The sequence below is a fragment of the Chelon labrosus genome, assembly GCF_963514085.1.
Source record: "Chelon labrosus genome assembly, chromosome: 4".
Classification (NCBI taxonomy): domain Eukaryota; kingdom Metazoa; phylum Chordata; class Actinopteri; order Mugiliformes; family Mugilidae; genus Chelon; species Chelon labrosus.
The window spans coordinates 3950504-3966787 of record NC_140340.1 but is presented as its reverse complement, the minus strand read 5'-3'; the positions used below and the strand labels follow the sequence as shown (position 1 = coordinate 3966787).

General features: G+C 47.1%; 1 protein-coding gene across 1 annotated transcript in view; it reads left to right on the top strand.

Annotated features, from left to right (window-relative positions):
* shq1 (SHQ1, H/ACA ribonucleoprotein assembly factor) overlaps window positions 1–16016 on the top strand; it is a 76972-nt gene extending 60956 nt beyond the window's left edge. Inside the window, exons 12-15 of the mRNA XM_084543243.1 lie at window positions 450–575; window positions 13110–13415; window positions 13502–13600; window positions 13941–16016. Coding sequence (XP_084399369.1) covers window positions 450–575; window positions 13110–13415; window positions 13502–13600; window positions 13941–14190 — 781 coding nt within the window. The 3' untranslated portion in view covers window positions 14191–16016. The remainder of the gene's footprint in view (window positions 1–449; window positions 576–13109; window positions 13416–13501; window positions 13601–13940) is intronic.
* Window positions 16017–16284: the final 268 nt, after the last annotated feature.

The following is a 16284-nucleotide window of genomic DNA, read 5'->3' as shown; positions in this document are numbered from 1 at the left end:
CGACGAAGCCTTTTGGAAGGTCAATGTCGAAATTGGCACTGTTTGATATTGGCTTTGTTAGCCGACATGCTAAGCTTCGATGCCGAAATTTTGTAGCAGCGCTCGCCTTGCCTTGCCTGCCTCCCTGCGTCCCTGCCTCCCTGCCTGCCTGCCTGCTAGCCTAGCTGGCGATACAATCGGGACGGTGTGGACAGTCGCCCCGCTTCCCCGTGGAGAGGTTCACCGACACCCGAAAGGAGCTGCTATTCGCCGGGACTCGAACCCAAGCACTATTACGTGACAACACCGCTCGCCGTCCCCTCGTGTTGCACCCGGAGTAGTTTGTTGCATTTACACGCCGGGTTATGTCATGTCATGTCATGTCACAGTCTCGTGTTGTATTCGTTGAAATGTGTTCGCGAGTGGGAACTAACTTGAGCTCAACGTTTGTCTTGATTCCCCCCAAAAAGGCCAAAAAGACAAGCGAAACAGACGGCGGACGACGGCTACTGGGACTGTAGTGTCTGCACCTTCAGGAACACCGCCGAGGCTTTTAAATGCAGCATCTGCGATGTGAGGAAGGGCACATCCACAAGGTAACGTAGCTCTCCCTCTCTCCCTCTTTCTCTCCCTCTTTCTCTCCCCCCTCTCTATCGTCTGAGCGTCTCGTTTTTCCACTGCTTGCCTCGGCTGCAGCGGCGTTGCATCGCAATTTATGGGAATGACAACTTTGATCGACAGCCTGTTTTTTGTCTGCGAGCGACTTGTTGATGGGAGAATCGGTTATAAATAAAATAATAATAATAATAATAATAATGCAGAAAAAAATAAATCCCCTGTCGCTGTCTGGATTATTCGTTGTTGTCTCATCTCATGCGACTATCATTGCTTTTATGCATTCGTCTAGGTAGGCTGGCTGCTTCCAGGAGGGTGGTGGAGGGGGGGATGGGATGGGGTGGGGAAGAAGGACCATGCTACTTCATGATGGCTGTGCAGCTACAGTGCATCAGCAGTGTTGTTGTTTTGTTTTTTTTTTGCATGGAGAGTGTGTGTGTGTGTGTGCATTTCACCTACTACCTGTAGGATTTGCTGAGGTTTGTCTAGTGGCCTGATTTGATCTGATTTATTCTGCATGAGGCTCATGCACAAAAAGAAATTATTTAATAAGTTAAGAAAACCGGCTGTTGTGTTAGAGATTCTTCTACTCTCTGGATCAGGCTTGTGCAGGGCTGCATCCTGCTGGGGATGGCTGCTGTGGGGTTGGGGGGGCGTCTGGTCTGGTCTGGTCTAGGTTGGGGTGCCTGGTCTGGTCTAGGTGGGTGCTACATGTCTAAGTAACATCCACACCAATGAATGCCAGGTCCAGAAGTTTCCCAGCAGAACACTGTATTGTCACAAGATGATCAGTGTTATTTTCTTCTCCTGTCAGTGGTTTTAATGTTGTGGCAGGTCTGGGTATTTTCTCAACGTCTGTCCACGCATTAATCAATTATGAATCATTTTCAAAACTCCTCAAACTCAGACTTGCTTTTTCCCCGACAAGAGCTGTCAGATGTTTCTCCAGATTAATATCAGCATTTATAGTAACAGGGCTGGTCGTCCGAGACGTTTCCCCTTAATATAACTGAAGAGAAATTTTTTTTGTGATGTCAGCGGAAGACTTGACGGGAAACTGTGATGAAATCACTGTCTAACGTGAATATTGCGATGGGATTCCCTTTCGGTTTTTGGCGTGTCTGCTGACGCCCACTTCGTTTCTGCGGAATGTTTTTGATGGTGGTTTGTTTGCTCGTGTCATGAGTTGCATGATGAGACGGAGCGACGGATGAGTCATCAGTGGGTTTGTTGACAAGTCCCCCTGCACTCTAACCTTTCCAGCTGTGGTTTCACAATAAGCGACTTGATCGACGCTCTGGGCAAACCGCAGCAAGTGTCGCAGGTTCACCCAGAATCCAAAAGATTAAACCCAACCTCATTAATCATCTGGTTCCTCCCCGCCTCCCTGTGTAGTTTTTTTATTTTTTTTTTTTCCAGCAGCGTGTAAACTTAAGACCACAGCTGATGATGGAGGCTGAGCGCGCGTGTGTGAAAGCAGGAAGCAGAGGCTTTGTCGTAACCATCCTGCCCATGTGCTTTTGACGGCAGCCTAGTCGCGTCTGGTCGGTAAATGAGAGCGCACGACATCCTTGGGAGTTGTTGTCGCGCATTCCTGCTTGATCTGAATAGTTAACCTTTGATTAATGCGGCTGTGGTAGCTGTGGCGCTGCCTCTTATTCTAATGAGCGCTAATTAGCCCGTCTTTTCTCCGCTGTTTGATGTGTTCCGGCTAAAGCTTAGGACGAAGCAAGATGCTCTCAGCTGAATGATTCACACTTGAGGCTGTGTGTGGATGTTTTGTCTTTGTCTGCTTTTATCTGGGGCTTATGCACGAGGACACATGTGTTCACTAATTAGAGCTCCTCGCTGCCGGTAGGTGTCAACATTGCAGTTTGATTTGACTCGTCGGTTTGTGTTTACTATGAGATGAGGTGAGCGTCTGTATTGATTTGTGCTGTCACACTGATATGATCAGGTTTTTGTTTTCCCCCCCACGCGATATAGATTTCTTTTTACGGGTCATCACAGTCAAATCAAGCAGCTCTATTATTTCTGAGAAGGTGTTGATGTAGTAAATCGTAGCGGATGACGATAGAGCCAGATGAATATTTCAACACACACACGATATGATCCACAGATTCACAGATCTGTTACAGCCTGGTGAGGCTCGAGTCACACGTTGTCTCCCCTGCCAGTGGTAGCCGGTGTTGAGGTAGCTCTGACTTGTGCTATTAGTGGCACAAGAATGTATGTTAACGAGAGCAAAACGCTGGCTGTGGCATCAGCATGCAGGCAGGGAGAGGCCCCCGTTCTCCCCGGGAAGAAGAACGCAGCCTAACGAACCTGTTGACCCAGTCCAGCTCGGTGATGAAACATGATACCCAAGTAGGCTAAATCTAGCCTCTGCTGCTCTGACTCTTAAACAAGAAAGCACTTTTTTTTTGCGCACCTGACCTCGCTGCTAATCTACAAGTCCAAGTAGCCCAAGTGTTGAGCCTCCACATTCAGTGCCCGCCTCGTTGGTAATCGGAGAAGGGCTTGCATTAGCATCCTCCGTGAGGCGGATGCTGTCGTATTATTTAAATGTTTCTGGCACCTGAACCCGATCGCTGTGTGAACGTGACACTGCGTTGCTGTGCGTCAGTTTGCTGCTTTGTGGTGGTGTTTGGTATGCACCTCTGGCAGCCCCGGGGCCCAGAGCGAAACCATTAGGAGCCCTCTAAAGTTGATTGATGGTGGGGGATCACAGGAAGTCTTGAGGTACCTCCGTCTTTGACTGCTTTGCTCTTATCTGCGCTCTGTAGTCTGGCAATTCAAGAATCTTTCATCTCTGTTTTATGTTAAACAGAATTAATCTGTCACATGTTGGCAAAATGCAACGCGCTGGCTTCATTAAAAAAATAAATAAATAAATAAAAAGCTTAAATAGTCGGAAATGTTTTTACAACCACCGTTTGAGCAGAACATGTGTGTGTATTTCTGTCACCACTACACAGTGCGTGTAGACAGCGGGATTAAAAGAGGAGGAGGTGGATCGTGATCGTAGCTTTTGTTTGGCGAATTCCCTGATTTAAAGGGCCTTGTGTGTGTGTGTGTGTGTGTGCTGTGGCAAACACACACACAAGTCACAAGTTACTGTATTTGTCCCGGACTCCTGATATTACAGATGCTAATGTGTGGCTTTATGATAACACCATATTGGGGGAAGCCCCTAATCTGCTTACTGTGCAAGTTGAGGAAGAATGGATAAGCAGAATTATAATGGATAAATGACAACCTCAACCTAAAGACACGGTTTAGAGAAAAGTAAAAGTGTGTGTGTGTTAAAGCAGCGCGGTTATTGTAAAATGATTGCAGTGTGTGTGTGCTTGCTTGTCTGTCTTTTACAATGATGGAACAGAGTCATTATAATCCGTAGATTCTACCACTGTCACATTAAGGCAAATTGTCGAGCATAATGGAGTTACATAAGAGGGGACATGCCGGCGTTCAATTTACATCCGCGCTCCCTCGCCCAGCCCCTGCCCCCGTGGCAGCCCCCCCCCCCCCCCCTCAGAGGAAACTGCTTTTGCTTATCCAGCATTATCGGCATCTGCACTAAAGCCCTGAGCACGAGCGCGTAGCCCCTAATCTTTACATGTTAATTGGAGGATTTAAAAGTTCTTAATTACTTCATGGGATTTGGCAGCGTGTGAGTGATTAAATACAATAGCCAATTTGGCAATCTGACAAAAACAGAGAAATGTTGAGAGAGCTTGTTGAATCCGGGGCTCCTCCCATTCAGGAGGGGAGGAAGAAAAAAAAAAAAAAAAATGAGGCAAGCAAATGAGTGCGACAGCCAGCCAGCCAGCGAGTGAGCGAGCGAGCGAGCAGTCTCCGGCTGTAGAAGGCATATGAGGACAAGGAGAGAGGGAGCGAGGGAGTTGTTGAGTGCGGAGTCGCAGCTAGCTCAGGAGTAAGGAGAAGAAGAGGGCAAAAGAGGACAAGGAGGGAAACAGAACAGCAAAGGGACATAGGGGGAGTGTAGTGTCTGGACGTTTTTATATATATATATATATATATATGTGCGCGTGTGGAGTAGAGGGGGGCATGGCTCTAAGGAGGATGTGCTCAATCAGCCGAGAGTCTCCAGGGGCAAAAAGCAGAGCGAAGCACATCATTACCCAGGGAGGGGGAGACTGGACAGCCTCTTCTGTTCCCACCACCACCATCCATCCATCCATCCGTGGGACAACAATCGCACCATCTTACTCGCCACTGGTTGACCGTTTTCCCTATTCCAGGATAAATCACATCGGTTTAGGTAGACTTGAGTTTTTGTTTGACCTCTCAGTGTCAGGTTTCACCACATCTTGTTTCTGTTTTCCTTGACGCTAGATGTTGCTCCCATGTGTGTACCACACAAGGTGCGGTGCAGCTTCTTGATCCGTCTAGCAAGTCGCATACCGAGGCTTTCTTTGCTCATACCAGAGCACACACATGCAAGAATATGACGGGGTCAGCTGTGAAGTTGCGGCGACGGCAGGGTCTTCTTGACAGGAGCGAGTGAAGAGATGTTGAAGAAGAAGAAGAAGAAAATACCTGCTTAAAGTCTGCAGTATTCAGGCAAAGATTGTTTTGGTGGGCAGGGAGGAAAGACAAAGAGAAGGCTAGAGGAGAGGAAAACAAACGAGCGATACTGAGCGATGTGACAGTGCTGCTGATGAAGGAGCTCATATGTGCGTAATGCCTTCGCAGTGATTTGCTGTCAGTCTCCTGCAGACCGCCAGACTGCTCGTAGCCTGAGAGGGCATTCAAGGTAAGACCTGTCAGTGCAGAGATAAAGTACTTTTACACGTAGCAGTATGCACAAAGTCAGACATTTCCTCTTTGAATTCCTGACTTCTCAGTCACTTACCAGTTCATTAGGTACACTGGTGGAAACGGCCGCACACTAACACAGCAGTCCTGCACTGGATCTTGGCTTCGCGCAGGCTATGGTTGTTTAAAATAGCTGAGAGGGCTGTTGATTCAACTGTTTCATTTTAGAGCCTGTGGTTTGTAGCGCTAATGAATCGTGTTGTGTTGGACTAACACGTGTTTCAATCATTTTTAGTCGGGGCTAGGATCAAGACACACTGCAGGCCTGTTCGGACCTTGCATTAAGATCTGATCTGGGCTATCCGATGATCGCAGTTGACCAGCTTTAGGTACGCGTGTCCAGACTTGGCATTAACCTGCGTCTTCAAAATGCGCCTCCACGTCCGATCGCGGTTTCTCGCTCTTTATTTATGTAAATAAACCCAGACGTCATCTGAGGGAGCAATAGGATGTTGTAGCGGCGGATCTCTGCCGCTGCTCCCGAACCGAGAACAGCGCTGTTTTATGTGTGTGTGTGTGTGTGTGTGTGCGTCATGACTGTGGCACAAGTTAAATGTAAATAAAAACACCGGTGATTGAGGAAGTACTTAACCACACGCGGCTCCTCGTACATCAACAAAATCACATCAATAATTAACACAGAATCGCACTCATGTTAAATGCTTTCATTTGTAAATTCTTAATTTTTTTAGTTAGTTAACAGTTACATGGACAGAATATTTTAATAGGGTCTCATTACTAATGAACAGGCATCCCTTTTTAGGTGATCATTTATAGAAGCAGTTGTGTGTTTTTGTCTGAATTTATGATTTAAACTCTGCAGACGCAGGAGTATAGTTGGTCTTTAATGTGGCCCTGTTCATTGTGTGTTCACACTACCAAAGAAGGTAATGAGGACACGTGACCATCTTCCAAATGTGGTCAGAGGTTGGATCTGTCATATGCGAGCTCAATGCGTCCTGGGTTCACACCTGGTCTGAACAGGCCCTACATCCTTCGCGGTGATGTTGTTCGTGGGTCTAGGTGTGAAGCGCAGACGCTCTCTGGAAAACCACTGTTTGCCTTCTTTGGTTAAATTGAACATCGCCTTGTGGTGGAGTACATCAAAAGCAGCTAGCTCATATTTATTCTGCAGCGCTGAAACATTTGTCTGTTGGTGAACGTGCTCTCTCTCAAAGGCAACACGCACCTTGTTGTAACAGGTGAACTGTGTTTTTTTGTGGAGCAACGGAATAGCAAATGTGCTCTGGGGGAAATGATCGGCTGAATGTGGCAGATGCTACATACCAGAGGCTGAGTGAATATTTTTATGGAAATCAAATCAATATTTTTGAGTTTATTCTGCGCTCGTAGTTGTGAATAAGAGCCGTCTTTATTATAAAATGAGTTGTGGAAGTATGTCTATAGCAGCTTCATCAGACAGTGATTAATGTTTCTCACCTTCTCCCGCTTCTCCTCACACTTTCAGCGTGTAACTACAGGTCGTTAAAAATTAATTAGGCAGTCTTAATTGGGTCAAGCAGCAGTCTGTGCTTTCACGTTGTCAAATTACGAGACGGCATCACCTGGAAAAAAAAGGATTTCTCTCACTTTCTTTCTTCCTGTCAGTGTCATGTGTTCCTCTTATTCTTGTAATTGCACAAAGCTGTTAAGACAAAGTCAGTGACAAATTAAACGCATAACGAAGGAACACAACAAAGTCATTAATTACAAACATTAGTGAATTTCCAGCCTCGACCACCTGCCAGAACGTAAGAAAAAGAAAAAAGGTGTCATGTGTTTTGCAGCAGCAACAGTATTCATCTTTGATCATTGCTAGCTGATCTGCTGAGCAGGTGTCGTCTTCTCGTCTTGTCCTAAGGGGTGGGGTGTCAGTGGCAGCAGTGACAGCAACATTAAGCCCTCAAAATCCTGACTGGAAGGGGGCAGATGATGGGATGAATGCTTAATGCCTCTGGTGGGCAGTGGGAATGAATTAAGAAGAGCTATAGCCCCAGGCTGCTCTTGGGGTGCTATCTTCATTCAGCTTCAACCCCAGAACACTCACTCACACACATTTTCTTTTTTACCCATGGATGGCTGGAGGTGACAACTCTGCTTCAGTCAAGTCAGACTCGGGACTCTCCCTGAGAAATCCTGAAAGGCTGAGAAGGATAAAGCAGCAAAAGTGATGTTTGTTCACTAGTAATGAGAGCCTTTTAAGATATTCTGTCCTTGTAGCTGTTAACTAACTAAAAACATAAATGAATCTAAGTAAGAAACTTCCAGGGCTGGAGTCATAATCTGTGTTCTGTGCAGGTCTAACTAACGTCAGGGTGGAGATAAATAAATAATAACTTGACGTGTGAAGCCAAAGTCATGACACACACACATAAAACACCTCTGTTCTCGGTTCTGGAGCAGCGGTAGAAGAGACATCAGCTGTTAAACTATTCTCCTGCGCCCCAGATGATGTCGGGGGTTTATTTACATAGAGAGAGAAACCGAGATCGGATCTGGAGACGCATGTTTAATACCAGGTCTGAACTCGCGTACCTAAAGCTTGAGATCGGGTCTTAACGTAAGGTCTGAACAGACCCAAAGTTTCGCAGCCCAGCAGAAACATTCCCGCATAAATAAACCAGTGATAATGTTTCCAGTATGATATACATTTATATTAAATATTCCGTTGACGCCTCAGTGTTTGCGACCATTATCAAACGTACGCACTGTGGTGATGTGACTCATTTTGTGACGCACTCTTGAGTCACATTCAGGCTTAAAATACATGTTTCTGTTATTAGTTTGTAACATAACATTACATGAGGTGTTGTATTAGCTGTGACGGGCAAATTGAGCATCTTTTGAGCTGTTGATTTTTACTAAACACGTTGTGGATGTCAACAAGTTTTCAATGTATAATACATTTATAATATAATAATCGAACTGCTTGTAACCTCAAATCCCTTACTTCAGATAGCTGCTGATTCATTTTTTTGCTGACTGACTCATCTTTGTTCCTATTAAACATAAAAATAGAGAACAACTGAAACTAGTTGAGCTATTTTCTCATTACTACCTTACACACACACACACACACCACCTTTTTGCACCTGTGAATTGAGTCAGGAGCCGTGCAGCGCTTCAAGTGATTCTGTAGAGTCTTGTATAGAACAATAGAGCACGCAGACAAATGCACCAGCGGACTGGTTTAAACATTCGTAGCGTCGCAGGCGGATCCGGGCTTTGCTCCGTCGCCCTTTCATACTGGTAGGGAGGAGGAGAGGGAGGGGAGGAGGTTCATCATGTGTTTCTACGTAATGATCAAGGCGTAAAGCAAGTGTTGACACAAGACGAGCGCATGTAGCTCATCACTTCGATGGCTGCCAGAGCGTCACAGGGAGGTGGTGTGATCTGAGCTAACTGGAGCCCTGTGGCATGCTCACATGTTGGATCTGAAACGTGTGCTCCGGGCTGGATCTGCGGCGAACGGTCTCTCTCAGTCCTGTGTGTGTGTAGGGAATCCAGGTCATCAGGAGTAGAGGAGTCACACTGCGGACAACGAGCAAGATTTTTTATTTTTCTGTGTGTGTGTAGCTGCGGTTATTTATACAACGTGCGGCTGATGTTTAATAGCCTGAGCTCTTTCGCGGGCCATCCTTCGTCGAAGACCTCTCGTCTCTCTCCTCTCCTTTTCGCTCAGCAGTTACGCCGCTGCATTCACTCAGCCTGGCAGGAAATAATTGCTTGTCCTCCACACAGCACTTCAAATAAAAGAGCTGTGTTAATGAGGGCTTTCCTTCGTCTCCCTCTCTGTATCTCACTCTCCATCGCTTGTTCGCTCTCTTCATTACTCAGTCTCTCCATGAAGTGCTCAGGCTCATTGTTTTCAGTGCCTGTAGAAAGATCGCCCCCCACCCTACCAACCAACCCACCCACCCACTCCTGAAACAGCACCTTCAGCTTTTGCTCTGCTGCTCCTAACCAGCGAGAGCAACAGCTGAGCGGCGGTGTGACAGATCAGGCTGAGTGCAGCAGTCTAACTATGGGTGTTAGTCTGACTGAATTAGGAGCTTTTAAGCATGATAATAGTTATTTCAGGGCATCCCGCGTAGGGAGCCCCCTCCCCACTCCTCCCTCCACCAGACGGTGGAATTTAGGGGCAAGCAGAGGAGGAGCTGTCAATCACTGCCTATTGTTGTGTGAAGGGGAGGTAATATGCTGTACGCCCTCACAGTGGGAAACGATTCAGCAGCAGGCTTTGCACACTTGACACCTGCACACACACACACACACACACACACACACACACACACACACACTCTGATTCCCCAGGAATATACTGGCAGCGGTGGGCGGTTGGAGCAGTTTCTACAATTGGACCCCGGGGTTCACTCCTGGTCCTGCTCCCGGTACCATTTCCAGCGGCTCTTGTGCTTTTATAGATGTTTTTCCCACTCGATTTAGAAGTTTGTAAAACAATACGGTTCAGCTGTCGTTTAATTTCTCCGAACTGAACGGTTCAAATATAAGCCGTCGTAAATTATTCAGATAAATTTGGATATTTTTTTTTTTTTTTAGCGTTCAGGGATTCGTAACCATTACAGTTTTAGCGCCGTGCCGAATCAGAAGCCGTGTTAATGAGTCACAGAGCAGCGTTGTGGCAAAGTCATGATGTGCAGTCGGTAAATAAATAATTGGGCCAAAGAGAGCGGCGGGCGGCACTATCACGCCAGCAGCAACTAATGGCTGGCTTACAGCTGGCACCGAATCACTGCCCAACTACCGAGGCTGCTTCCGACTCCACTGCTGCCGCCGACACAGATCTCAGGCTCCGACCGGGGCATCAACTCCGCGACGGACAAAGGAGGTGTGGAGCTCTTCACTCAGTCCATTCACTACCTCCTCAACTCGCAGCTCTCACTGCCAAACAAAATCGTTTCTGGTTCCCGTTGGATGCTGCCTTGTGTTCACAGTCTGTTTACTCATGGCTGTGGGTTAGAGAGTATATGTGGGTGAGCACATGTCTTCATGGTAGCTTTGATCGCTGCTGGGTTTTTATTTTTTTTCTTCCTGTAGCTCAAGCTGCCTCCTCAGAGCTTGAATTCTTTCCCATACTTTCTCGGCGGTGGCATGCTTGTGATTTCCCTCAAGATGTTGACACTGGATCAAGAATTCAGCGGTACTCCAGAGACCTGCCGGATTCCCACTGTGTCATCAGAACAGGACAGAACAGGGCAGGGAGAGGGAAAACCACGCACAAAAGTATGGTAGAAGTCACGTTAACGTCATCTGACATTCGTCTTAAATGCCGCAGCTTATTCAACGTGGCCTTATTTGCATTTGCTCGACATACATACACAAATTCAGTCCTATACGGTATCTGTGTCTATATAAGCCACAGCTCCCTCACGTCCACCACAGTTATCTGATCCTTTTCATATTTAAAAACTCTGCTCAGTTAAGTTTGACTGACCAAAGATCAGCTTAATGGGACGAGGACACAGGATGACTAGTCGGCTAGTCGGATTAGGAATTGCACAAAAAAACAAACAATGGCTCTTATTTATTAGCAACAATAAAATAAACTTATTGTTGCTCCGCCTGCAGCATGGGCGCTATTACTATTACTATTCAACCAAGGTGCGTCTGAATCTTCTAAAATGTGTTTCCTCTTCAAATGTTCACGCGTAGCTGAGGTGGCTCCACGGTGCGCGAGTTGCACTTTACAAATCTTGCATTTGAGAGTTTTCTTGGTTGTTCCGAGTATGAAATGTTCCCAAACTTTGGACCTTTTTGTTCCACGTTAGTGCCTCTTCCACGTTGCTGCTTCCCCTTCTGTTCCTGGCGTGCATGTGCTGTCGCCGAATCAACGAGTCGGGAAAATGTGAGACGCCTCACCCTGAGCTAGTTCAATCGACTACGGCGAAACATTATTTACTGTGACGTTGCGTGACGTAGTGCGCACACCCGATGGCGTCACTAACGACCCGTCGACTGTTAAAATGATGGAAAATATCACTCCTAGCTGTGATCTTCTGCGAGGCCTCACGCAACGGCAGCGAGCAGAAAACCCCCAAGCTCCAGAGAACCACAGCAGCTAATGGATGCCGGATAAACAGCCCAGCCGCTCATCGGCATTCACCACAGCTGGTGTATTGATCGGAGTGTAGCGCGAGCGTTACGACATGATGCTCTATTATACCCCAATTGATTGCCTTCTGATCAGCTGCATGCCCCCACTCCCTCCTCGTCTTCAAGGAGAGCCTCTCTCAGTCTGCAATAGGTCACAGCAGGAGGACGCTAAATGAGTTTGATGGAGCAGCTGGAGGGGGAAAAAAAAGTTTTGTGAGAATTGAAGTGGAAAATAAAGGAAAACACGGACAACACTCTGAGTTTATAGGTACTAGGTTTCTGAAAAGCTTGAGAGACTTGGGGAGCGGAGAGTCGATTGTGAAAGGCACTTGAGGATTTAAATTAAAGAAACAAGAGTAACCGGGCTCAGTGTGTGATGTTACCAAATTAAAAGACTGAGGCTAACCATTTAAACGGGCTGTCTGAAAACCTCTCTTTACAGAAAACCCACTGAAATCCATCCGACACACTAGAGTTTCTACATTTGTTTATCGGAGCTGATGCTGATTGACCACAGGTCTCCTGAAGCAGTTAGAGATCAAGGATCTCAAAAACTCTTCCTGCCAAGATTAGGCTTAGCTCCGGAGGTGTTGTACACATACCTAGCTAGTGTAACTTGTTGCCGTTCCTGTTGAAATGGCGTCCCGAGCAGCCGCCGAGCTGTGCCAGAGTGTTTGTTTGCACGCTAAGCTTTTCAAGTGCGTGTTTTTGTGTGTATGAGCGTACTTGTGGTTTACTCCTCGCCATGCTTGCCCGCTGCTGGCTTGTGATTATCCGTGTTGCTGGCTGCCGTTTGATTCTCTGGAGGGCTGCAGTCATCCTTCTCTCTCCCCAGAGGTCTTCTGCTTCCCCCCCAGATGCTGCCAGCTGGTGTCCATTATGCTGCAGGTGTGTGTGTGTGTGTGTGTGTGTGTGTGTTGGCTTCTTAGGCACTTGGACTTTGGGTTAGCATTTTGCCTCACAGTTTCAAGCACATCTGCACGGCTGATGAAGAAAGACGTTGCCCTTGTTTGTTTGCAGCTCGGCGGCGTTGCACCACAGATGAAGTCTCCAGAGAGGTTTTATGCAAACCCTCTTTTTTAGGGTAATTAAATGTGGCATGGGACATGTATCATCTTGGCTGTAAAAAGGGGACGATCAAACTCAAATATGTTAACGGTTTGTGATCGTGCGGTTGCAGAATTAGTGGTCGCTGGTGAGCTCAGCGAGCGGAGCAGCAGCACCATGTCCAACTGAATCTCAGCCTGTGACAAATGGGGCCAACCCCGCAGTAATCAGATTAGAGGACCTAAGTGACGTGCAGCAAATGTCCCACCTTGTGATCCTGTGCATTCATTTTATTACGGCCGTGAGCTAATGAGATTAGCCCTCAAAACAGAGCTGCTCCGCCAGGAAGCGACTGCGTGGTGCTACCTATGCAGCAGCTGGGAGCAGCAGTCACCCCTTTCCCTTGCCGGCCTCCAAGTTCAGTGTGTGAGCGGCGCTGGTGCTCGGCCAGAGTCTGCTCATCGCTCCACTACGAGGCTAATCCATGTTTGTGCCTTGGATCTCCTCCACAGGAAACCCAGGATCAACTCCCAGCTGGTTGCTCAGCAGGTGGCTCAGCAGTATCCGATGCCTCCTCCGCCCAAGAAGGAGCGGAGAGAAAGGAGTGACCGCACGGACAAGGAGCGCCCGGACGGCGAGGCCGAGCGAGCCAACGGAGAGGGGCGCCCAGAGGGTGAGCGTCCGGAGACGGTGAGGCCGGAGGTGGAGACACCTGAGAAGGACAAGAGCGACAAGGAGCTACCAGTCATAGACAAACCCGACAGAGAGAAGGACATCAGCCCAGCTGTCACGAAGAAGCCCGGCAGCAAAAAGACCAGGTCAGTGTTCACGTCAGTGTGTCACAGCTCCACATGTGTCTCTGGGTGTCTGCTGTGCTGGTACTAATCCTCTCTGTTTCCCTCAGACCCAAGTCAGACAACCATCAAAGTTCACCCAGTGACAAACACAGCATACAGTCTGGCAAGTCGACAACCAAGACCAACAAGAACTCTCACATTTCCAGGTGTGTAGCACCTCCTCCTGTCTCTGCGTGTTGTGGTTTCACTTCCATGACTACGCAGCACTTCTTGTTAGAGAAACTCATGCAGTACAGGGTTAGTGGGAAACCCTAAAATGATTCACAAGGGATCTTTTACACTAAACACCCACTCTCACTCTTCGTACACTTGTTCTGAGTGTTCATGTGTCACCAAGTGAAGTGAGCAGTTTAGTGTAACCGCCCCCACAGTGCTGGAACCCCCCCTCCCCCTTTGTTGTTGCAGAGATGCACATATTAGTGTTTGGTAATTCACTCTATTAACATTAGTTGTTCCCCCCCTCACCCTCCTGTCTCTGCTCCTCAGGCCCAAACTGAAGAACATAGACCGGAGTACCGCTCAGCAGCTGGCCATCACCGTAGGCAACGTGACCGTGATCATAACAGACTTTAAGGAGAAGACCCGCTCCTCCTCCACGTCCTCGTCCACCATCACATCAAGCGCAGGCTCTGAACAGCAGCACCAGAGCTCCGGCTCCGAGAGCATGGACAAAGGCTCGTCGCGCGCCTCCACCCCTAAAGGGGACCTCTCTCTGGGGCACGACGAATCGTTCTGAGGCCCCCGCTCCTTTCTTTACCCAAACCCCGAGTCCTCGTCCCGCTCCGCTCCCCCCCCCCCCCCTCGTCCCCACATTTCTGGACACTATGGATCCCATAGGGGGGAGAGATTTCACCTGTCCCATCACTGCCCTCCCGCCCTGCCTCCATTCCATCACCCCTACCCCCCTCACTCGGATGCTGAGAGGAGCAGTGCGGTGCGCCTGTCGGGGGAATAAAAAAAGAAAAAGAACGCACCCTGCTTGGGGAACTTCCCTCGTGGTTACACTCTTGGCACAGGCAAGGAGAGCTGGGCTACACGGATTAACGCCCCCACCCTCCTCCTCCTCCTCCTCCTCCACCCCACCTCGCCAACCCCCCCCCCCACCGCGGTAGCATCCAGACACTTGTATGTATTGTTTTATATTTGTACGTGGATGTGAGGCCAAGTCGACATTCGTTTTTTTTGTTTTTTTTTGTTTTTGTTTTTGTAAAGAAGAATTCTCCGCTGGGCACAATAACCACCACCATTTTAATAACTTTAAACTATTATTACCCTTATTTATTACCTGTTGCACCTGTATACTTTGATATTCTCCTTTTTATGTTGACGCTTCGCCGTGTAGCTCTGCCGATCGATCGTTCTTTCAGTGTTTTTATTACAGCTGAGAATTATTGGACAACACACACACACACACACACCACACACACACATATATATACAGACACTGGTGCTAGATACACTGTGAAGCGTTTTTTTTGCAGATCTGGGATTGCCCGTTCACTCAATGTGACAAAGTGCTGATGAATCAGATTCTCATTCACTTTTCTCAACAACACTGTCTCTCACCCTGAACACTGTCAGGACCTCCAACCAGGTCCCTCTACCTTTCCTGTACAGGTCACAGGTGCATCAGAAGAACGTCACCTGAAGTCCAGACACCTGACACCCCTTTTTTTCTTTCAACTTAGACTGTCTTATGATTTTAGTATGCTATAGCAGCTCTCTTATACAGTATCTTATGTCCTTAACTGTACAGTGTAGGCTGTTGTGTAAAACACTAAAAAGCTGTTGGTATTTTCTGCATTCCGTACTTGCATAATTTGAGTTTTTCCGGTAGAAGGTAGAGCTGTCCTCTCAGCTCTAGAGCCAGAGGTGGGGTTTATTTTATTTTATTTTATTTTTTATTATTTTTCCTGTCGTGACTGAAGGGTTGGTTACACGCGCAGTTCCACTTGGTGAAACCACATTGAACTGTTAAAATAGACCTGTTGTGTCGAGCTGTTGTGAATCGATTTCATTTTCTACTTGCGTTGTGGTCCTGAAGTCAACCCCAGAAAAACAAGTGGAAAGAACCATTTTTTATTTTATATTTTTTATTTTATACAAAGAATGACAATTCAATTGACTTTTTTTTTTTTTTTTTTATATTTGAATTAATTTAAGACTCCTGTCATTGAAGGCAAAAAAAAAATAAATAATAATATTGCAGTAGTAAATAGGAAAACAGTTGTTCTTTCAAATTTTATAACAGCAAGGCTTATTTAAGGGTTTTAATTCACTTTCATCTTAGCTGATACTAGACCAACATAATTTTCCTTTTAACTGTATGAAATTGTATAAAGAATAAATGTGTATATGATATCTTAGTTTTATTTATTGAAGGACCAAAGGAATTTCATAATGACATGATACATAGACAGATGAATAACAATTTGAAATGCAATTATCTAATGTGTGAGATGAATAACAGTTTAAATAAAGACTAATATAATCCATGTAAATTGCGTTCTTATTGTCCACTCATCTCCGGGTGCAAGAGGTTCATCGCACTTAGCAGCTCCACGCGCAGTGCTGGGTGGGCGGGGGGGCAATGAGCAGGAGTCTGGGTGTAGGTGGGCAGCGGAGGGAGGGGGGGGGGGGGGTCCCACTAAGCCCTCTCTTCACTCTGCTGGACTACCACAGTGCACGTAGCTCCCCTAACCGACCCCTCCCCCCGTCCAAATCCCCTCAAATCAGACTCCTCCTCAGATCAGAGCGCTTTGCATTTTCACACGTAGGGACGATAATCACGTGTGTGTGTGTGTTTGTTAGCGATGGAGATGTGTGTCGA